General features: G+C 27.6%; 1 protein-coding gene across 2 annotated transcripts in view; it reads left to right on the top strand.

Annotated features, from left to right (window-relative positions):
- Nucleotides 1-25,800, top strand: part of LOC130664196 (FK506-binding protein 2) — a 30,842-nt gene extending 5,042 nt beyond the window's left edge. Inside the window, exons 2-4 of one of the 2 annotated variants that reach the window (XM_057464021.1) lie at nucleotides 19,581-19,744; nucleotides 23,179-23,303; nucleotides 24,054-25,800. In XM_057464021.1, coding sequence (XP_057320004.1) covers nucleotides 19,581-19,744; nucleotides 23,179-23,303; nucleotides 24,054-24,239 — 475 coding nt within the window. In that variant the 3' untranslated portion in view covers nucleotides 24,240-25,800. The remainder of the gene's footprint in view (nucleotides 1-19,580; nucleotides 19,745-23,178; nucleotides 23,304-24,053) is intronic. The other variant, XM_057464030.1, reaches the window with a different exon arrangement.

The raw sequence follows: 25,800 nt of genomic DNA, 5'->3' as shown, positions 1-25,800 counted from the left end.
GAAAAAAGGACAACGTAGTCGTAATTTCGATGAGATACAGAATTAAAAAAAAAATTACTTACAATTAATATCAATTGGGAGTTAAACGAAATTTTTTGAATAAATTTTAGCCAACGAAATTTGAAAATTCGAATTATAAAATTGACATCACGATTTTACTGAAATTTATTCAACGAATTTTGTTTAACTCCTAATTGATATCAACTGTAAATAATTTTTTTAAAAATCTATATCTTAACGAAATTATGACTACGTTGTCCTTTTTTCAATTAATGCTTCAATTTTTTTTTTATTAATTGATAAAAATTGGATACGCTTATGACAATTGAAAGTCATTGCATATTTTTAAAAAGTGGGGGGGGGGGGCACTGTCTGAGAATGGCCTTAACTCGAAAAAAAAAAAAACATTTGTTTTATGAAATTACATTAATGAACTTTTGTTCTTTTCATTAAAACTACGACGAACATAAATTTAAAAAATTAAACGCTTGTTTGAATATTGAGAATGTCAGATTTCCTGATGCTTTTATCGTGATTTCCCGTGCATGTGACGATAAAATATGAAAATTCAGTAGATTGCACGAATTTTTATCCTTCAATTTTTTTTTAACCTCATTCTTCTTTCTTTTTTTATTAATATGTCTGTGTATATAGATATGTTAGAGAAACGTTTAATATATATGTGTAGTGGATCGCGTGAAAGAGGGATTTACTTCTGGAATGGAACTCTTTTTTCCTTACTCTTCTTTCATTCTTCAGTAGGACCTTTACAATCGCCTTTTGCTCTTTAGTTTTTTAGTACCTATTGCACGGAGGTATAGGCGCTGTGCTGAGTGAATTCCAAAGAATCGACGAGTTGCACAGGATTGCATTATCGGTCAACCCAGAGAATCCATACAAGAACGTACTTGTAGTAGTAATACCAATAGTAGTAGTAATAGTAATAGTAATAGTAGTATATGTACCTCTGTACACATGGAAAGAATGATATCCCGAGAGAGCTAACTCAGCTGTTCTCAGTCCATCTTTTCTCTCTGAGTTCGCGTGAATTTAACATTATTGCCGGGAAAGAATATAGACATCTCTATGTCTGCCTATTAATACTTCTACCAATTAAACTTAACAATTTTCTCATTTAAAATACATTCAATTAAAAAATTAATTTCAATTTCATTTCAGTGCTTTCTCATATTTCGTGTTTTCAAATAATTACTTTTAAGCACACGTCCAATTATTTATTTCTGCGCACTTTTTACTCTGGCTAAATAATTAAAAAATTTACTCGCGTTTTCTTGCGTTACATTTTTCGTGACCAAAACAGACAAAATTTCATTCTTCAGACGCGAAACATTTTGCAATAATTTTTTTCATCCGTTGCCTAATTAGTTGTCGATATTTCCATCGAATTTTTTTTATGAAACTCGATATGATTCTGTGAAAATAGACTGAAAATTTTTTTATCCAACATTTTCTCGACAAGAATTTTGTATAAGTAATAGGCAACACGTTTTCTTCCCATTTATCTTTTAAAAAAAAGCATCCTAGTTATTTTTATTGGTTTTCGAGATAAATGTACCCGAAGATCAAAAAACGTCTGGAAAACGTTTAAAGCTGACACTGCAATTACTGCCGTCATAAATTTTTTTTTTTCACCCTTAAAAAAATATTTAAATACAAATCTTACATAAATATTTTTTTCAACAAAGAAAATAAAAATTTTCCACCGTATTAGGAGTCAGCGGTCCTTTTAATAGATTTAAAAATAAACGAATTTAAAGAACGAGTATTTATAATGATTATTAAACTTTTTATTTTGTTGACTTTAGTTTTTGTTTGCACAAGTACTTTTGACCGAGTTCACCGGCATAACGGCAAAGCTGAGATACAAGTATGAGAGAGTTAGCTTGACGTTGTGTTCTGCTTTCTCTCTCTACTCGTCGCATTTATTTTGTCGACTTTAGGGGGCACACGACACTTGTGCACACTATGCCACTGGTTTCTCCTCAACTTGGTAGAAATAATTAACAACCCTTGTAGAACAGCTGAGGGCGCTCTCTGGTACAGGAACCACTTGAGTCCTCTCGAAATTTAAGCTCGTACACCCAACCGCTTGAAATATTTAGACGTCGCTGCTCTGTGCTTGCTGCTGCATCGCATTTACCTTTTTACTCGTTACTATATATATCTATACATACATTCTCTATTTATAAATATATATAAGCACTATGTACAACATACATTCATATACTGACAGAAATCTTCTTTAGTGTCCATCAAATTAACAAATACTCAGTGAATTTGTAAAACCAAAATCTAGGAAATTAAAATTGTCGTCGTTGAAATTTTATTACTGCTAAAAATAATTAGCCCTAATTTTATAATTACTCATAATAATTATTATTGTTAATTAAAAATTAATATGTCCAATTAAAAATAAAATAACAGTAAAAAAAAATTTAATTTTGATTTTTGCACGAAAAATATGACGATGCTCCGCGAAAAAAACTAAGTCTTTAATGCGGGATAATAAAATTTATGAATGTTGAAAAAACAGCTTAAAAAAAGACGGGGGTGATTATTATTTTTGAAAGCTTTGAAAATCATTTATATTTTTTTTTGTGAAATTTATTTCATCACATAATTTTAAATGAGTTTATTTTGAATAATAATAAAATATAAACTGAAACAAATTATTGGTGATTAATAAAATAAATGAGAGTAAATACAGAAAAATAGTAAAAGAGAAAAGTATGAGTGCAAACATTACTCACGTACCTAAAATATAATTAATTGATTTAATTTCTGTTGCACTAGAGATAAAAAAATTTTATTTAAAATTATTTAATTTCCATTAGTAAATTAATTATTTTATTTGGTTAGCTGTTAATCTTTATCTTTATTAATTTCAAAAAACGCCACGCGCCAAAGTCGTAACATATTGTTTAGCCATATGTTAATTGGCCCTGAAATATAAATGATTCCATGTGTTGAATTAATTAATTAATTTAATTACCCAGTTCAATAAATTTCAAGCCAGAAAGCAGTTAAATTTTTTCTAAGCCGAAACATAGCCGTCGATTAGACCTGAAAATGGTCGAAAATTTTCAAAGTTCTATAATTTTATTTAACAACAAATACTGCAGCTGAAAAAACGCTGACTCAACTTTTTAGCCAATTTTCGGCCTGTTTTTCAAGAATAAGAAAATTTCGGCATATTTTCGGTCAATTTTCGGCTTTTTCCAATAAAACTGTTCAGTTTCGGCGTGATTTCGGTCAGCTTTCGACTTTTTCCAATAAAATTGTATAGTTTCGGCGTGATTAGGTTCAACTTTCGCCGTTTTCCAATCAAGCTGCATGGTTTCGGCGTATTTTCGGTCAATTTTCGGCTTTTTCCAATAAAACTGTTCAGTTTCGACGTGATATTAGTCAGCTTTCGACTTTTTCTAATACAGCTGTACAGTTTCGGCGTGATTAGGTTCAACTTTCGCCGTTTTCCAATCAAACTGTATGGTTTCGGCGTATTTTCGGTCAATTTTCGGCTTTTTCCAACAAAACTGTATAGTTTCGACGTGATTTTGGACAGCTTTCGACTTTTTCCAATAAAACTGTATGGTTTCGGCGTATTTCGGTCAGATTTAGACTTCTCGGTTCATTTTTGGCCGAGTATTTGTACCCGAGTAATGATTTCACTTAGCCGTCTATTTAATATAATCACGAAATAAAAAAAAGTATTTTTAATAAGAAATATAATAACAATGATGATGGTAATAGCAATAATAATATATTCAGTCATGAAAGGGCATTAGGTATGAAATTTTCCGACCAAGTCACGTCACCTCGTTATCATTCACAAGAAGTATTCACGTGTTATATCTAGCAGGGAATAAGAGAAGCGTCTCATTGTGAAATTAATCGATGACAAAGACGTTTACTGAATCGACGAGTTGGAACCCGGTAATTCCGTTGCCGTAATTTAATCCTTGTAACAACTCCCGCCAACAAACCAGTAACTTCCATCCTGTGAAATGCGGAACCGAACAAACGAAAGTTGTGCTTTCATCAGATTTTACCTGACAAATATATAAAATTATTAAATTCACGTAAAGTAGAGGAACGGTGACGTAAAAATAATTTATTTATTGTTTTTTTTGTGTTTGTTTTTACTTAAAACTTCGGATATTGCGTTTTTCATTTGCTGTGGATATTTTTTTACCAGAAAAAGTTAATTAAAAATTTGTTGCGGATGTATTTATTAAAAAAAATATGTATATAAAAACAGTAGTTGATTTTAAATAAAATGAATAACTGAATATTTATGTTTTTATGCATATTCAGTGACGTTATGTGGCGTGAGATCTTTGAGTTAGTGATCTTCAGAATGCAGAATGGACTCTTGATCCCTCGAGGCAACGCTTGACTTTTAAAATACGCTGTCTTATCTATACTAGTTTTAAAACATTTTTTTATATTTTATTTTATCTAGTTTTTTCACAAATAAAATAGAATAAGTACATATATATACATATTTACATATATATTAGTGTCGCTCAAAAATTATTTTGACTTTTTTTGTCCTCTCATTTTTCAAGAAGATCGCATATGATAAAAAAAAATTGTCACTTAATTTGAGCGGGAAAACTGGAGTTCAAAAATTACCCGAGAATTTTTGAATTTTTAAATATTAAAAAATCAAATTTTTATTTATTTTTGCGGCAAATATATGATCTGATAATGGTCAGCTTAAAAAATTTATTTTTAAAGGTCGCTCAAGAACTTTTAAACCCGGGTCAAAAAAGTGGCTTAAATTTTGCTTTTTTTGTCTCAAATGGACTAAGTGGGTCAAGTCAGTCAAAAGCAAGTCAAAAATGGATGAAAAACGCAATATATTTTGACTTACTTTCGACTAATGAGACCTAATATCCACTTAATTTAAATTTGACTAAATTTTGTCTCCGTTGACTCAAAGTTCATTCAAAAAAGTCAAATTTAGGTTATTTTCTTGACTCGGGAATTTTCCAAGTATTTGAAATTTTGTAGCGACCTTAAAAATTTGTATTCATGTCCCAACTTTTTAAAGAGTAGCAAGAAAAAAAAAATTTTTTTAAGTCACTTATATATATCTAAATATTTAGGGACAATAACTGCGTGCATCTTTAGTTTAATAAGATCATTTTTGTTGAGCTTACATTGCCTCAGCTTTATAGTTAGTACTTTGTGTATATATATGTCTATATATTTATGTATATATGTACAGGTATGTACGCTGACGGTAAACTTTTGCAATATCTTCTTAAAATCTAAATTGGTCCGTACTGGAGTTTCAGAAAGAGCTATTACTCTAGGATATATATTGTCAGAGAAGCAAGAAAGAGAATAAGAGAGAAAGTAAAAGACTTATACTCATGTACATGATGATAGTTAAACATTGATAAAATTTATTCTTTAAGAATAAATGAAGTTAAATTTAATTCTATGTGGAAAGTTAATTATTTTTCTTTATAAATTTATTAACTAAAAATAATAAAATAATTAGTTTACTGGAGTGACTCTGAAACTTTTTGAATTATTCTTATTTTGAGATAAGAAAAAATTTTTTTTTTAATATTTAGAGGAAATGGGAAAGATGAGACACGATAAAGTCCGTGTCTGGAGTTAAATGAGACCATTTTGGCAAGAGTTTTTTTTTTTTAACTTTCATTTACGGGCCTGGGGTTGGGAAAGTTAACAGTCGAAAATAAATTTGGATTTACTCCTATCTAATTTTAGACGAAATAATTTAAATAACAACACAATTTTTTTTTAATATTTAATAATTGTAATAAATTTAAAAAAAAGTTTTCTCGGCAGAGATGAAATAAAAAAGAAAAAAATACATTTTGAAAAAAAAAAATAATTAATCTGGGAGCCTTTTAAATTTAATCTGATTCTAAGGAGTTTCAAAAAAAAAAATAAAATAAAAAAAGGAATAGCTTAAGGTAAAGAGATCTAATTATCATGAAAAAAAAAAATATATATTGGGATGAAGGTACTGATTGCCGAAGCTTTTTCAATTTGAAATCAAAAGTTGAATGAGAGAATAAAATAAAAAATAAAATCAGATACTCTTGAGTCCAGATCTTGGTGATAAGAGAATCTGCTGAGGAAAGCAGGATAAAAAAAAATAATAAAATGAAAGTTGAGAAGTTGTAATGGAATTCAAAACGTTACTTAACTAGCTATTGACCTCACTTTTTTATACTTTTATATTTGAATATATTTCTAGCTCTATTGAATAACTTATTTGCAAAAATATTACATTTAACACCGTCACATTTTATTTTTTAATTCCTTAATATAACTAACTGTCAAAAATTTGACAACCGTATAAATAAAAATTAAGAAAATATATATATATTTATCTATGAAATATACATATAAATAAATAAAAATATTGGATAGATAGTTTTAAAGAAATCAATATCAAGATATTCCATAGTGGTACGCCACAGAGTTGATCGTAAATTTTATGCAGACGCGGTCGGAATATGGTCAGAGAGCCAGGTGGCTAAAGACACTACTGCCAGCATACTATAGAACTAAAGGAAATGCTGGCATGGAATTTCCCGAGAAAGTACCTTGCCATACCATACGATACCTTATCTTACCATACCACATATATATTTATGCCCCTCTACTACATAGTCATTTGCGCAATTTACCCCACCGCCATTCATTTCGATTCGCTACATCCTCTTTACTTTCTTCGCATTCCTTCACACTTTTATTATTATTTTATTCCTATTATGTCATATAACTAGTTGACGACATTGACCGTAAACTATATCAAACTTTCTCATATTCAATGGAAAAGAAGTCGGCTCTGTGAGCAGTTGATACAATCTCAGTATATTTTTATTAATTGTTATGAGACTCATTCAACTTTGATTTGTTTACATATTTTTTATTGTAAATATGCCCGTGCAAAAAAATTAGTTTTCAAAATGTTTCAAAAATGTTTATAACCACGAACTTTTTAATTTGAGACAATTTTGAACATTGAGTTAATCATTTTGGGAACTTTAAAAATATTTAAAATAAAGCTAAAAATAGTTTGACTGAGTATTTTTTCGAAACGTTTTTCTGATTTTTTTAAGCAAAAACAATTTGACTCTTTATTAGAACTTTTAAAAAATTGTCTAGAGATTAAAAACTCTTTCACTCTTTAATTTTTTTGACGTTTCAAAAATGATCAACTCAAAGTTTATAATTTATTTAAATTTGCAAGTTCAATGTTATGAATTTTTTTACAACAAATTTTTCTTTTATGGGTGTTGTCAATATTGAAAATTTCATTTATCGAAAAATATTTTATCTTGGATATATAATGGATGGTCGCCATATATAATATTTCGGATCTCTGTTTCTGTTAACCATTTCTGTGAGCGAGAACGATTACTTGACATAATGGACAGTCCTACGCGCTTATCAAATTCATCACTTGGCAAAATAGTAACTTCACTGCGCTAAATCTATTATTATGTATATGTTTAAGGAAAAATTATCTTTTTTATTTTGTTATTATTTTTTTTACTATATAATATTGCAGTATTAAAAATTATGTTTACTTTTATTCGGAGGCATATATTCTGCCCGCAAATATATTTTTGTTTCTTATATTTTTATGTAAAAGAAACCCTGTAATTGGCTATGGCTGTTGGGTTTATTGCTGAGTAAATAAATATAAACATTTGAATAAAAATATTTTAAAAATTACTATGGCTACAAACTTGTTCTAAATTAGTGTGAATAAATAGTTACATTTGATATCGAAGTTTTGAGTAAAATGTAATTTAAAAAATAAATAGAGTAAATTTTCTTACTCTAAAATTCTCGTTTGTTAGAATTTCTTATGCTGAATAACTTTATAATAGGGTGTAACTAAAAACGCGTGTATATCGTAAAATCTTTAAACGAGCGTCGAGTACACTCGTAATTGCAGTCGAAGTACGCCATGAATTGTTGAAATGGGAGTTTAATGAAAAATAAACTTATATTTAATTTTCTTTTTTTTTGCATTGTAAATTGATAAAATTTCCAAAGTTATATAAGTTGAAGAATACTTAAAAAAGAAACTCATCAAGAGTATTCTACTAAAAGTACATAAAGAATGAAGATAGTTTTAAAAAGTATACTTAACTCATTTTGCTGAAGAAAAAAAATTTTTTTTTAATTTTTCTTTTACACATTTATTTTTATTTTACTTCAAAGTTACTAATGCGTACAATAAATTCATAATTTTATGTACTTTTTTTTTATTCTCCTGTCCGTACACTGAAAAAAATTACACAGGACAGATTTTCTTGTTGAAAATTATTTTTACTTTATTTTTTTAAATTATTTATTATTTTTTTTCTTTATTTTCTATAACTAAAAATTTTTGAAAAATTTTACTTACTTATGGCCATAATAGAACACTTTTAAAATCACTCAGTAATTTTTATTAAAAAAATTTTTCAAAAATTTGTAAAATAATTCTAAAATTTGAAAATTATGATAAAATTTAATTTCGAAATTAAGAATAAAAAATTCAAAAATTAATACGACATTTAAATTTCGTGTCAACTGACATCTGAATCCTTTTATTTTCCATCAGCTCAAAAACTCAGAAATAAAACTCGACTTAGAATAGTTATTAAATTCCTTGTCATTTAATTATTAACAACTATTTAATAAAAATTTTGTTAATTATTAATCCAGGTGTCAAAAAAGAACCGCATATAATTTTACGATAGAACGAATCTTTTTAAATAATTAATTTACTGAGAGATTTTATCTGTATAATTAAGAAATGAAATTATAGCTGGAAAATTTTAAAATGATAATTATGATGAATAATAAATTAAAATGGTTATTCTTGTAAATGAAAGTAATAAGAAAAATAATAATAATGAATAAATGAATGAATTAATTAAAAAAAACTAAAAAGTTCGAGGGAAAATTTATCCGGTGACAAGGCTGAGAGAAAACGCGTGTACAATAGCATTGAAGATGCTGTGAGATCGAAATTGGAGAGTTAATCTGATTGTCAGTTGAAGAGGTTGCCTTGAGCGAAAATCGACTTTCTCATCTGCACGAGCCTCTATATAATAGTTATCACCGTAAAACAGCATTCTAGTTGTAGACTTGGAATTAAAAGTAATTTGTAATAAAACACGAATTGAATACTTAAAAAAAAAAAAATATGTACGTAAAGAATAAAGAAGTTGAGTCAACTAAATAAGAGACTAAACAAAAGAGAATAATAAAATGTTAAGAAAAACTCGAAAAGTGTGTTAATGGATTTCTTAAAAGTTTGTTCGACTACTCAGCTTGAGTTCGAGCAGAATATCAAGTTCTAAGTTGTGAAATTAGTGAGTCTTTAAGGCATGAGTTTTAAAAAGAGTAAGAAAAGCCCCATGAGCGCAAGCAACTAAACTTCTGAGTGCTTCCAAAGCTAAAATAATAAAAAATAAAAATATTTTTAAATATTTTCATGACTTTTCAAAGGCTGGTTCAAGTCCTGGATCTGCTATGAAGGCCACTAGAGGTGAAGAGCTTCTTCCTGTACTGGGAGTACGTATTAAATATATATGCAGGTCGACAAAGAAAAATTTATGGGATTTTGCTGGAATAATGATCAAATTTGATAAAAATAAATATGATAATATTTCATAAGTACATATTAATTTGATCGATAAATTTTTTTTTCAATTTGATTTGAAATAATTCCGGGAGATTTAAAAAAAATGAGATTTATGTTGATTTAATCAGATCTCATTAAATATAAATTATTTTTTTACGGAAGCATATTTCATATTTTATCACAGTTCCGTACACTTTAACATACGGAAATACGGACAGACTAACGAGTGCTACTGAAATCTGGAAGCAAAATCGATTTTTAAAACAACTGTCGGGAATGGTGACAAGTGTTTCTGACAATGAGTAAAGCACATGACATTCAAAATTCTGAAAGAAATTTAACTCTCTCTTGACAGTGATAATAAAAAATAATAATAATAGAAAAAGAAACATAAATAATAAAACAGTAAAGTAAAGTTTTTAAACAAAAGGCAGAACAATAATTCAAGCGATGAGATTACAAAATAATCAGATAACTCGGTCTAAAATGGTTTAATCACCAGCATTCTCTTATCTTTCTCAGTGTAAAAGTTTATTCTGCACGAAGAATGCCGGGTAGTAGAAAGGGAACGGGTTGAAGAAATGTTACTTTAAGTAATAGTAATGAAAAGAATAAAAACAACTTATATACACTATTTCACTGGTTCTCATTACCATCACTTTGTCCTTTCTCGGGACTTTATAAGAGCTCAGAGCTTTACAGAAAACCCGAAAGCTGAAACTCGCACGCAAGAGTCATGAGTACAGAAAATAATAAAACTCGAGATAATTTAAGCGAATAACTTGGCCTATAGGAACTTGAGCCTGAAGGCATTTCTTGCTCTTACGTTAGATTTCTTAAAGACAAATCTCGGTCTCGAGGATACAAAATTAAAGTTTGTAAAACTACTTTACTTTGTATATGCGTACTAGGCTGCGTTATTTTGGAGAAAAATTTTTATGCATGCAAAAAACTGAATTAAGGGAAATTAGCGAATATTCACGACTTGCTAGTGAATTTCGATAATTTACTTTTAGAGAGCATTTACTGATCAAAATTATTTAGTATACACTAAAACATAATCTCTGTGCATGGCTAAATCTCTTAATAATAATTTTATACGGTCGCTCATAATTTAATACCATTTGCCATTAAAGTACATAAAAAAATTATGTTACTCCATTTATTGTTATTTTGACAGTAAAAATATTTCCTCCTGTTTTATCTATCATACAAATGCTGTATTTTTGTACAGTAGTAATTTTAAAACTTTTTAAAAATATTTAAATTATTTTTGTCATTACAATTATATTTTAAAATCCCTGAAACTTTATAAATTTTTAATTTATCGACTTGCGCCTTCAGACTTGTTTTAGCACACGAAATTCTCTACAAATTAATAATTCAACTTTTTTATGCGGCGTCGAAATATCAGCAGCTAAAATATTTATTTCCGTATTTCAAACGGCAAATGACATAAAATTATGAGCGACCTTTTGAAATTATAACTAAGGGCTAAAACGAAAGGAGAATTTTTTTTTTTAGTGTATACGAAATAATTTTGAACAGTAAGCATGAAAATAAAAATGTTACTGCAAAATAACATACTAATATTTTTTTAATTTTTTTATTTAAATAATTAATAAAAATATTTAAAATAAATATAATAATATTTGTGTAAATTTCTAAAGAAACCAATATATAAATAACATGACAATTAAATTACTCAAAAGACATAATAAAAATTCGCAGTCACGATTTACACAAGTTTAAGAATGTAAGTTTATGTTGTGAATACTGATGAGAATACATTTTGTGAAAGTAAAAAACAATAACAATAATAATAATAATATATAAGTACATTACTTTATCTCAATCATCAATAAAGTCTCAAGAACTAACGACAACTGTCATAAAACATAATATATAAATTATATGTATGAGATAGACATTTATAAATATATGCACTCATAAAGAGTGCAAGGTAAATAAAATAATTAATCAATGAAGTAGGCAGTAAACAAATTTACATTTAAGACCCAGCCAGCGGATGCCGTGACAAAGATCGCATCTCGCGTGATATTAGATTAGCGATAGATAGAACACCGGACTACAGAGCAAAATCGTGTTTAGTTTGGCAACTATAAGCCACAAGAGAGGACACATCGGATCGTGAGAGTGGTCGTGGTCACCCGTCACGACAGCTGTCATTCCATATAAAACATTAGGAGTAAATTCGGAGTGATTACGGATTTTATTTAAATCTGCATTCACTCCGTCAGTCGGAGTCCCCGAATAAAAAAAAATCATTATGCATACGGAGTAAATAATGAGTTTGTTTTTTCAGCAGAGTGATCTGGATTTTATTTAAATGAATTTCACTCCGCAGGGATTGATTAAATAAACATTCATCTGCTCCGGATTTACTCCGCTAATTTTTTACAGTTTAAAACATAGTATATAATAAAATATATTTATATCCATATGTTTTTATAAAAGATCCATTTACTACAATATTTATCATTTATCTCTTGGCTCTAATCCACAGAATACTTGTTCATGTAAATTATGAATACTAAGATGAATACAACGTTTTAGGTGGTTTAATGCAGATTTAGATAGCCTGAGGTACAGTGGTGTGCTTTTGGCTTTTAAGTCTTAGAGACTTTGCCTAATTAATTTATAGACATCCTTCTATATATACGTGCACACACATATATATATATATATATACACAAGTGTAAGTAAGGCATAGGATGTTACCTACTCACAGCTTTACTTCCTCTCTACTCTCATTCTTGTTATTCTCCTTTTACTTACATACATTTTAACTCGCTCACTCCCTCGTAAAGGCAATCTCTTAGCACTTGGGTCTCACTCGTTCTCGTTACTCAGCTTATCTAGCCAGTGCACTTGCTCCGGGCCACGACATACACCACAGTCTCCTGGCTACACTACAGAACCAGGGCGTCCACTCGTCTCTTGTGTAGTCTACCCGAGAGTGTCGGGGACTATGTAAGCTTATAATTATTCGCGTTAAAGGTTTCAGTGGTGTCGTCCTAAATACCACAGTGTTATCAAACTTTACCCAACTATTTTTATTTTCCAATCATTTTTCTCTTAGTTTATTTACTAAAACTTGAGATGATCCTCAAGCTAACAGACAATTAACGATTTTCGAATTTTTTTTTTTTTTTTCAATAAATCGATTTAAAAAAAAAAAAAAAAAATATGCACATGTAGAAAATTTAAAAAACTACAAGTGCAATTTTTAAAAATATTTTTTTTTCTATAATTTATCGTTTTGAAAAAATTCGAAAAATTATTAGACGTCGATTAAATTCAGTATCGTAAAGTTGAGCTTTAATCTCATTTACGTTTAATGGAAATTGATCTGTAATTTTTCTTTTAACAAAAATTAATTATTAGCTTCAGTCAGTTATAAAAACTATTGTACAATTTCGAAGCTTATTAATTATTGTACCCAACTCAAAGCTTCGAGTGTCAGCTTACAAATTTTTTATCGACGAATTCACATTTTTTGCTGACAGTACAAATTTAAAACTCGAATAATATAAAAAGTATATTGTTACATAAAACTCTGTAATTCGAACTCAACTACTTGTATATTCATAAAATAAAATGAAATAAAATTATAAATTTCGATATCAGTCGATCTGTCTGTCTGTCTGTCTATTCGTCTATAGGAAAGCCAATAAAGTCCGAAATATGCGATTGATCGATTCAATTTCCTTTATATTTACACTGACTCAGGTCACGATGAAATACATTCTTGATGGAAATGAATATTTGAATCCTTAAAGTAATAATTTAATTACAGTCGATTGATATTTAAAGGATCTAGTAGTTCTGATAAGTTTATACTTGGTCTTATTATCGACCGGAAAAGCCACGACATCTACGTAAATATTTAAAGCAAACCTTAATAATGCAATACGTCTTCTTGTACATTAGTAATTTCATTAATTATTAATATTTGATATTTCGATCAACTGTCAATTTTTAAATTACTATTTTTATGGATTAAATTTCAACTGTCATTGGATTTTCTCAAGACTTTCTCGGATTATTTCTGTCAGACCATTAAATATTTATTCTTCAAGCAGAATTATTTATGAATAATTAAATTTTCATGTTTCCAATAAAAAAATTCGAATTCTAATTTGAAATTTAGTGATTGCAGTTCGTTAGGAAAATGCAAAATACAAAATTTTATTGTAAGATAAAATGAGCCAGAGGCAAAAGAAAATTAGGGAAAAATATCGGATCAAAAAATGACCAAATTTCGAAAAAAAATTCTGTAGTTTATTTCAATTTTTTTCCTTGACCTTTTCTATAATCAAACTAATTAATATTTTATAAAATTTCTAGTCATTGATGTTTTTATTAAAATATAGGGGAGGGGCAAAACGGGCTACTCCCAAAAGTTTATAAAAAAAAAATTTTCTTTTCAAATGTTTTTCAAATATTCCAAAATTACTTTTGTAAATACAATCGAGCATTATTTTGAATTTTTTTTTGTTGAACTTTTTAAAAATCGAGTGTCAGTCGAAAAATATTAATTACTTTTGGTTTATGATAAAAACTATCACAAATTTTTTTAGCTTCCTATGCATCCAATAATTATGTAAAATGTAATTTTTCTTCATGTAAATTACTCACAAAAAAGTTCAATTTAATCAAATTTATTTAACCTTAATCCGGTGTCGCTGTTTTTAGCACCCGTAAACGTTGAACATCGGTCATCAGCGGCCGCCGCTTATTTAACTATGCTATTCTGTAAAGGAAAATCTGAATAAATTCGTAGGTTCTTCTTTGGACTTCTAACTATGCTCTCTTAAAATGAATCAGTGAAAAGTGCTGCAAATCAGTGAATATTCACTGCATAAACAGTCCCATATATACCACTGATTGAATAAGTTCTGGGTTCGATTCCTAGTTCGGGCTATCTATATTTTTCTTAATTTATCTATAAATAGTCTTATTGAGAAGGTTAATTGTAAGTTTAGGTTTCACTATATTCAAAAATTGGAGAAGGAAGCAAATCACTGATTTGCAGCACTTTTCGATTCATTTTAAGAGAGTGCGATAGAGTTATTGCCAGCTCCGAAAAACTTTTTTTCCATAAAAATTTCTACCTAAATTAGGAGGCATGTAGGCTGTTTACAATAGAATTTTTGGACACAAACATCCCATGTTCAACCGATTAGGGTTAATATTCAGAAATTTTTTTTTAACCTTCTTTAGGGGGAGTCATTTTGCCCGCAAAAATGAAATTTTTTTTTTAATGGTAACTAAAAATTTTCTTCTACTTACTTTGAATATCACAAAAAAAAAATGATTTAGCGTAGTGGAGTCCTCGAAAACAGTATTTCCATAAATACCCCGTTTGTCCCCCCCTCCCCACCGAATTTTATTATCCTATAAATTTTTAACAAAATTATCGCATTGACCTAAAAAATTATTGTTGCAGTCTTATAAATTTAAATATTAATTTCCATTATAACTTAAGCTCTTTAGGTGCACATAGGAAATTTAAAATTATGAATTTTTAATAATAATCCTTATTCTATCACGATTATTTTTATTATATTAAATATGAAATTTCTCATTTAATCTTTTTCCATTTGTTATTCGCATATTAAAAATTCTGAAAAAAAAAAAAAAACAATTCTCTTATTATTATAACAGAACTTCCATATATATATATATGTCTATATCCATATCATATATTTTTCATTGAAGATAAAAATCTGTAGAATTGAAATACACAATGACCAAGCTTTAAAATATGGCCAGTGTAATGACTTATAGAGAGTACTCATGAAGATAAATATGAGTTCCGCGAGTAAATGGGTTTGAATAAAAAAAAAAAAAAAAACCGCGCCGGCTTAGAGCTTAAAGCTTTCCTCGAATGTATAAACGCCTTTATAATTTTTTTTTTCATCTTTCCCCCTTTCAAAGAAAAAGCTATAAAATAAAAATAAAAAATAAAGTAACAATAAAATTATAAGAACAATTATATATTACTATAGCCCGCGTACAAAAGCTCAGTTATACTTTATTTAAGATGTACGAGTTACATTTTTGAAATTTTTCCACCCGTAAATTCAAATATCACCTTTTTCTTTGACATGTTAATGAGCGCGTATAATTTAAAACTTTAGCGGAATAATGAAAAAAAAAAAAATTGTAAATTAAAATAATAAATTCCTTAATAAATTATTCTCTTGAAAAATAATAATTTTACTGTGTGTGAAAATGGTCTCATGAAAAATCGAGTTAGAAAATAAAGTTAGACATTTTTTTTTTTTTAAGTTTTGCTATACATGTATATATTGTGAAAATTCTTTTGACGACGTCGAGTTTATCATTTATATTACTTGGCAATTTTTTAGTCTCGATTCCCCTGACAACTGGAAGATACCATGGTATCGTGGTGTAGCGCATACATAAGCTCGGCATCAAGAGATTTATGTGTTTTACAGTAGTAGTATGCAGCCACCGTTTCACCTGCAGTGTTCAAGTATGCAAATGCCAAGTGCTACATCTCTATGGAGTATATAGAGCTCTCACTCGCGCATTGTTCTCTCCTTTAGTTCTTTTTCTCTCGTATCCTCATCTGCACTTCTCACTTATTACTTTTATTTTTTTTTATTTTCTTTCTTTATTTCACATTTTTCTCTCGGACCTTTGCGTATTAATAAACTATTAAATTAAATAACCAGATACTTTTTATATATTTTTTAAAAGTTCAACTCAAATATTTAACTTATGCAATTTTTTTTACTGTAAATTTAATTTTTAATTTAAATAAATGAATTTATTTTTATTGCGCACTTTAACAGGCAAATTTTATTTAAATTTTTTTAAACTATTTAAATAATTTATCTTTGTGATTAAAAGTGCAAAGGTGATTTAGGTCACAGGTCAAGTTATGGGATCATATTTTTAATATTAGATCTTTCAATATTTTGTTAATTAATTTATTTGATAAAAATAATTAATAATTAGAATAGAAATGCAATAAAAAAATTGTTTTCATCGGAATTTTTTTGACATTTTATTTTTTAATTTAATAAATAAATTGAATTAAAAAAAAAAATATTTTAAATAAATCTACACTGTGACAAATTTGAGGAGAGAAAGCGGATTAAATCCGCAGTGAGAAAAAAGTTTACTAACATTTAATAAAATGATTTATTAACGTTTGATAAATTATATATATTAAATATTCGACTATATTTATTAAATATTAGTCTACAGATATTAAATATTGATCTTTTACATCGACTAAATATTACTAAATGCATATTAACATTTGAAAGGCCACTGATCAATATTTAGCATAAGTTTATTAATATTTGATAAACGTATTCATTATTGATATGTGAGATTTGTACAGTTTTCAGACGTTGTATCCTCTAGCCTAACATCCTGACTAATAGACGTGTTGCAGTTAATAGATTTTTTTCATGCTTGTTTAAATAATAATGAAAGACGAGCAACCTACAGTCACTACGTGACTGCCCAAATATCACTACTAAATTTATAAAATACGCAGAAAAAAAGGATTTCTTGCCGCAAAAAATTTTAATTTGCACCAAGAAATTTTATGCATTATGAATTAAATACAAAAATTGTCTTGAAGCAAGAAAATATTTTTTTGGTCAAGAAATAATTCCTTGCACCAAGTAATTTTTTCTAGTTCTAAATACATTTTTGTTTTCAATTCACAATGCAAAAAATTTATTGGGGTGAGTAAAAATTTTCTTTAGGCGAGTAAAGATTTTTTGTGTCAATGAATCCTTTTTTTTTCTATGCACACTTTTTTGGCTTTGAGAAGCTTCCTAAAACCAAAAGGGAGTATAAAAATCTGTCATTTTGGAATAAGTAATGCGATATAAATAATATAGCTATATATTCAGTGACATTCAGTCATATTTAGTGACAGAATAATTAAAGTATTAATTTATTTAAAGAAAATAAATACGATCGTCTTTTTTCTCGTGTAATTTAAATGTAATTCAAATGATTGATAAATCTATTTATCTCAATACTTGGCAATTAAAAAGAGTTTAAAGTATGAAAAGGCACAAATTCAAGTCAAGATCTATCTAATGATACCAGTTTCAATAACATTAACTAATTCTATCATATAGATATGGCGGGAACAAAATCTTCCTTATTCTCTTAATAATATAGATAAAAAAGAAAGTGCTATAGAAGAATTATTAAGAAAATGGGACTTGCAAAAATTATTTATAATTTTGATATTTGTGTCAATATTTCATAAACACGTTAATTAAATATTACTTAGTTTACTTGGAAACAATCTAAGTAAACCGCTTACTAAATATTGATAAATTTTACTAATATTTGATAAATTGTTCTCTCAGTGCGGAGTGAATGCAGAGCGGATTACTGTATATTTATGAAAATCCCTCGGAGTTAGATTAACTCCGAAGGGGAGTTTTTTTAAAAATTAAAACTCCGAGTCGGAGAGAATGCGGATTAAAATGAAATCTAGATCACTCTGTTGAAAAAATAACCCCTTATTTACTCCCTATGCAAAGTGATTTTTTTCAACTCCGGAACTTCGACGGAGTAAGTTCGGATTTAAATAAATTCCGAACTCACCCCCGTTTTTTTACAGTGTATAGCATGACCTCGAATAATCTTTTCATTAAAAAAAAATATGTTTTAAATACTTGTATTTTGAATGGTCAATTTTTATCTTATTATTTATTTATCTATTTTATTTTCTATTGTATATTGAAGCAAAAAAAATGTATGCAAATTTATTGAATCAATTCAATGCCAGTAAATGGCTGCACTAACTTCTGTAGGATCAATTTAAATTCCTATACAATATACAAATATATATAAACGAAAATAAAATTTCATTTAATTCTCATTTATAACGCAAATCTCATATTAATATCAAGTGTATATAATAAATATTTGTTTGCGACTATCAGTAATTAAATCATTTAGTAAAGAAAATTATTTTGACATTAACCGAAATATTATTTCAATTGATCACTTGCATTAAACGATATCAGTTAAATCAAATTATTTATTTTACTCATAATTTATTTATTTATAAAATTGTATATTAAAAACAACCGATAATTATTTTCCCATTTATTTACAAACACATAAATACTAATTCCAAATAAAATATTAAGATAAATTGGGCATGATAAATGATCTCTGCGGTAAAACTTTAAATCCACATGAAAAGACAGCAGTTGAGGGATGAAATAATTAAATAACCAGCATGTGGTATCTTACATCTGAAAATTCAGCTGCTATCCTTATTGGATTATATGATTTCAAATTTAATATTTATTAGTTTAAATATTTATATAAAACTACATCTCTATTCGCTTTGCTCATCATTTTAATAATTCAATAGTATCTCGAATGCTCTTACATTTTACCATTTATTATTTCTTTCTGTAATTTATTCATTAGCTAATTCAATCCGTCATTTATGATATACTTTTTATTATATTTTAAATAAAATTTTTTATTTTTTAAACATTACTCATATATTTAATTAAATTTGTAATTCTATTCACTTTAATATATTAACTTAATTATTCAAATATATTCATCATCACATATTCCATTAGATCAATCACATTAATTAATTTATTTTTAATAATAAGTAAATATATTATTTTTATAAAAAGGATGCAATAATTTAATTACGTGCAAGTGGCCATGCATACATGGAAAAATTATTTTATTTTTGAATTTTAATTTTTCTAAAAATTTCCTCAAATTAAACGTTAGAAAAAATATATAAATTTATGAAAAACTACAAAAATTAATTAGTAATTTAATTTAAAAAAAAAAATAATAATAATTATTGATAAGTAATTTTGTTTTTGACTATTTATGATTACAGTTATGACCGCGATTCACCGTTTTCATTCCAACTGGGCGTAGGCCAAGTAATCAAAGGCTGGGATCAAGGGCTCGTGGACATGTGCGTTGGTGAACGTCGAAAATTAACGATACCCCCAGAGTTAGGATATGGTGATCGTGGAGCTGGAAACGTTATACCAGGAGGTAATACAACAGAACAATATCCATTTCTCTCTCTGCACACACAAACATCTAAACCACATTCCACCAATAAATAAATACCAAATCATTGATTAATTAAACCCGGTGAAATTGATACGTCAGATATTGATAGGTATTGCTCAACCAACAGTGTAAGTCCTATCAGATGAATGAAACAATTATACGGGATTTTAATACATATATATCCTACATCCATAACTAACAAATCAATAATCTTTATTGAACTCTCAATCGCTCACTCAGACATCTCGACTGACGTTTAAAAAAAACTACTATTTTTATATTCAACTTTTTATAGTCAAGATAAACCAGAAAAAGAAAAACAAAAAAATTTGTTACGTAAATTTCATTGTTTTAATTTTGACTCAATAAAATCAGTATCTACAATTGCTATTTTTTATTTTACTAATTATATATATAGTAAATTAATTAGCGAACTACTTTGCAATTTGTTCATTATGATGTCCTCCAGTAGGAAAAACCCGAAAAAGTCCTAAGAAAAATTTTTTTTCGAATCCAGACCCATATTAGGATGAATGAGAATGACTATCTATGGAGAGTGACCCGTAAATTTTTTTCTGTTTGAAATACCTCATTACAATAAAAATGTTTTTCGTTTATTATGATGTCCTCTAGTAGGAGAAACCCTAAAAAGTCGTAGGAAAAATTTATTTTTCGAATCTAGACCCATATGAGGATGAATGAGAATTACTATCTATGGAAGTGGCACGTAAATTTTTTTCTGTTTGAAATTCCTCATCACAATACTAACGTTTTTTGTTTATTGTGATCTTCTCTAGTAGGAAAAACCCCAAAAAGTCCTAAGAAAAATTTTTTTTTTTGAGTAATCGACATCGGATAGATAGAGGCAGATGCAGGTAGATGACACTGTCTATGTTTTTTCATGAAGGATGACCCGTAACTTTGCTCCTGTTGGAAATAACCCAACATAATACTGACGTTTTTCGTTTATTATGATGCCCTCTAGTAGGAGAAACCCCAAAAAGTCCTAAGAAAAATTTATTTTTCGAATCTAGACCCATATGAGAATGAATGAGAATGACTGTCTATAGAAGTGGCCCGTATTTTTCAATTTATTAAAACCACCCAAAATTTTGTCTACAGACAACTCACTCAAAAATTACAAACCGGTTTGACAATATCGTTCAACAATCCAGCGCACTCCAAACCAAGTGTGCAGTCGAAATTAGCCTCGCATAAGCACACCATAAATATTTAACCCACCGCAAAATGTCTTTACAATGACTACAAAAATCTATAGCTTGCCTTTAGCCCTCCTAAACACGGACCACAATTAACGCGTATCAACCCAACAAATTTTTTTCAGTTAATTTTTGCACCACGCAGTCATTTGCGCTTCAGTCCAATAAAAATTCGTATCTCAGTTTACAATTATTTAAAATTTTTTCCGTCGTTTTTCCATCGTTTAAATTCAAATAGACACTAAATTACTCCAGGCTATATAGAGTAGAGTAAAGTGTAGCATAGTACAGTACGCTATTAAATATAGTAGATTGATCCTTTGTTTAATTTTCAATGGATACTCTTGTAATCACGGATAGTGGTTTAAATTGTGTGGCATACGTGTCAAATCTACATCGTATTCATACACACACTCTTTGCTATACTCAATACCCGAGTATCTATAAAACATATATATATTTATATTTATATGTATGTGTAAGGCGATTATCAATTTTACTCGTTCAAACAGCGAATAATTGAGTAGCATATTTCATTAGCATCTATTGAATCGAACTGGTAGCATCTATAATTAATGTGTCGCTTGGTTCGTTAACCGTCACGTTGGATCACACTTTACTTGTTGGTATTATTATTATTATTGTTATTGTAGGTAGTATACATGTTCTTGTTCTATTGATATTAAATGTTATTGTTATCGTCATTGTTAGATTGAACATGGTTTAACGTACATATATATGTATATATGTATGTGTAAATGTATAATTGAATTATTTCTTCAACTTGTACATTTATTATAGCAGTGGTAGCACCAACGGCAATAGCAATTGTAATAGCGATGATAATTGTAACAATAATGATAATAATGTATGAGGAAGGTAGATGCGGAATTAGGTATATGTTTATCTAAACCTCAGAGGTATTACGAAATTTCTATTGTCATATCAATGTCTATTCAGTGTTTAATTACATTGTCATGTTTGTTTTGTCAATTGATTTTTAATTTATTTCTGCGGGGACAGAGTATTTTAGTACTTTGTTTTGTCACAAATAAATATGGAGAATTTTAATTTTATTGGAAAATTATTTAATTTATCCGGAAAAGACGGAGGCAAATGGGCTGAGATTAAAATATCAATGGTAGAAATTTTTTCTGATTAGAATTTCTTTTTGAACGCTCAATTTGGTGTCATGATTAAATATCATATTAATGCCAAAATATCACTACGTCTAATTATTATCTATCAGAATATCATGCGTTCGCAGTTTACAACATGTCAATATCATGCGTAAAAAAATTATCGTATTTACAGTAAAAAAAAAATGATAAATGTTCTGAATTTAAATGTAAATATTCTATGATTAGAATAATTTCACAAATGAAAATTTTTTTGAGGTGATTACAAATTTTTTGCGCCAAAAATTCTTTTTTTCTGTATACCTAGTATATTTTATGGTAATAAATATAATATTTATTCACATGATGTTAAAACATTATGATACTTGAACAAGGGATAATTAGACGTGTGATAATTTACTGTGTGATATTTTGACATATGACATTATGACTGTGATATTTAGACATGCAACCCTCATTAAGTATTTGGTATTAATATAGCCTCGGGTAAAATGAACCTTAAAAAAATTTTTGAAATTTACAAATTGTTTAAAAAAGAAACTGAGTATTTTTTAAAATTTTATAATTTATCAAAAAATAATAATTTCTTAAAATTAAGGAAATTCCGATCAATACTTGGGTCCATTGTCTCATCACATATTTTTGTCCCTTAATTTATAAAAAAAATGTATACCCATTTCACCCCAAGGACTTATTTTGTAACCCTTTCTTCTTGTAGTGAATGATTAATTACGTTTTATTCCATCAATTATTAATTTTAAAATTTAATTTAAAAGACAAAAATTTTTCCAAAATTGGGTGATAAAAAAAAAAAATAATAAATCGATTTAATTGAGAAGTTTAGTATGAAGGCAACTTTAAATTTGGTACAAAGCAATGAAATATTAAACAAGGAAACATGAATTTTAATTAACGGAATGTCAGTCATGTGAAAGTTTTGAAATAATTAATGGGATTTAAATTATGAATGATTACGGCGGCGATAAAGGAGACGACGGGGTGGTTATATTATATAATTTCTATATTTAAGTGTGAATTTTTATTTTATTTATAGGCGCTACACTTTTGTTCGAAGTTGAGCTGATAAATATAGGAGACGCTAAACCATCGACAAATGTTTTCAAAGAGATAGACATTGACAGTGATAATCAATTATCACGTGAGGAGGTGAGCAAAATGGCAAGATCTATTTTTTTTTTTTTTTTTATATATTATCTATCCAGTGGGATTGAAGGTGATGGATTTCTTATAATTTTTCCACACCAATTTACTAAAAGACTACTCTACTAAATTGCATTATAATCCCAGTAGTTTAAGTAGCTCTCTGTTCATACAGCAGGGTAATATGGTCATGCAAAAAATTAATTTCTTTTATTCTGTGCACTAAAAAAACATTACTAGTTCTTAACTTTCTTAAAAAATTTTTTTGCGGGAAAATGGAGTCGCTTAAAAAATTAAAAATTTTTTTTTATGAAATTTAGCAAATAAATTTTATTAATAAAAGATTAAAAAAAAAAAGTTATGATTTCTAAAAAAATTTTGGATACTCCATTTTCCCGGACCTAGTGTGGAATTATAGCATTACATTTTTTTTTATTAATCAAAAATTAATTAAATAATTTTTTCACTTTTAATCAGTAGTCAAAATAATTATTTTTATTTTTAAAAAATAAAATTCACTTACAATTTTTATTAAATTTTTTTTACTCATCTTTAATAATTTATTCAATCAATCAATTTAATTTCTTCATTTTTTTCCCGTGAACTTCATAAATTTAATTAAAAAAAAAAAAAAAATACAGAGCACTATTTATAAAAAGCATGAATTGATTATTGATTAATGATTACTAAGATAAATTATAATTATATCTCTGACAATAATGAATAAAAAAAAAATAAATGAAACGTATGTAATGAAATGTTAATCAGGTGAGCGAGTACTTGAGGAAGCAAATGGTGGAAGCGGATCAAGCCGGAGAGACCAGCGACGAGATGAAAAAAATAATCGACGACCATGACAAACTAGTGGAGGAAATATTCCAGCACGAGGATGTCGACAAAAATGGGTTCATTTCACACAAAGAATTCAGTGGCCCCAAACACGACGAGCTGTGAGACATTATTGTCTCGACGTCTTCCGCAATATCACAACTCATGTGTATTCATCAACATTAATATCAACACCCACATCAACATAAATATCAACATCAACATCATTAAAATCTTATCTGTCATTATATTGCGGTAAACTCATTCATTTCCGGTAAAGAAAGTTACTTTCTAATGAGAATCCAAGACAAACAACCAAGTGCGCCAACCAAATGCGTATATATCATATATATATGAAAGATGTGCGAATAATTAAAGTGACAAATATTCCTATCAAATTGAATAATTTGAATTTTTTTTTAATTTAAATCATTCGAAAAAATTTGAATTATTTATAAATTTTTATAATTTTTTACAAGTTAAGATTTAATATTCGAAATTTGAACTGAATATTTGAATTTTAATTTACAATTCGGACGTAGGTCGAATAATTTGAAAACTGATTAATAATTTGAATTTTTCAATTCAAATATTCACATGTCCCAATATATATTTATATTTAGGGATATGCAGATAATTCAAATTGTAAATATTTGTATTGAATTGAATAATTTGAATTTTCTAAGGATTCAAATAATTCGTGCTTTTGAAAAATATAAATTATTGTAAAAAAGTTTCGACTCGAAATTTGAACTGAATATTCGAATTTTTAATAAATAATTGTCACTTGGATAAAAAAATTTAAAAAGTGATTCATAATTTAAATTTTTCTATTCGAAAATTATTCACACATCCCAAATATAAATATATATATGTCAATATATAAATCTTCTTAATCGGAAATAGAACTTGATGATCGATAAAAACAAACATTTGCATTCTAATTAACATTCCGGAATACCAAACAATTGAAATCAAATTCAAAAAATGATTTCCCGAAATATTAACGACTAAAAAAAAATAGTTAATATATAAATATATAAATATGAGATTAAAATCATCTCACTATAAAATGTGTACAGAAATCGATATTAGTAAAAATTTGTTTGTTTTTTTTTTTTTTTTAATCTTTTGTCTGTTATAAAAAATGTAATTACATGCTTGGCTTTACTTGGGCATTTTAATAAACTAAATTTTTGAATTATTAAATAAAATAATTAAATAAGCAGACCTATGTAATATTTTAAATGAAACTTTCCATTTTTACATTTTTTAAGTGAATAAAAAATATTGTTGTTAATTATTAATTATTAATTACTGTAATTACAAGTAGTGAAAAAAAAATTATTAATAGTAATAATAAAAATAAAATCTTCCTTGGGTTCATTATTAAGATGAAGTAAATTTATTGATTGAATATATGAGAATATATAGGGAAGGCAGGTGGGAATGAGTGAGTAGAAGTATGCGGTGAGTTTTAAAAATAAAATATATAATAAATATGGACATATGAATGAGAGATTTATGTGTAAAATGAACGTTGTCTTGAAGCTATCACTATATTGTAACTTACATGATTTTTATTACTACATTATATTGTATATTGTTAAAGCTGGATGAAAGTTAATGATAAAAAAAAATCCTGTGTCTTGTACACAGTTTTGTTAATAAAAAAATTTTGAAAATA

Source organism: Microplitis mediator, chromosome 1 (genome assembly GCF_029852145.1).
Source record: "Microplitis mediator isolate UGA2020A chromosome 1, iyMicMedi2.1, whole genome shotgun sequence".
Classification (NCBI taxonomy): domain Eukaryota; kingdom Metazoa; phylum Arthropoda; class Insecta; order Hymenoptera; family Braconidae; genus Microplitis; species Microplitis mediator.
This window is presented reverse-complemented; position numbering and strand designations above follow the sequence as displayed.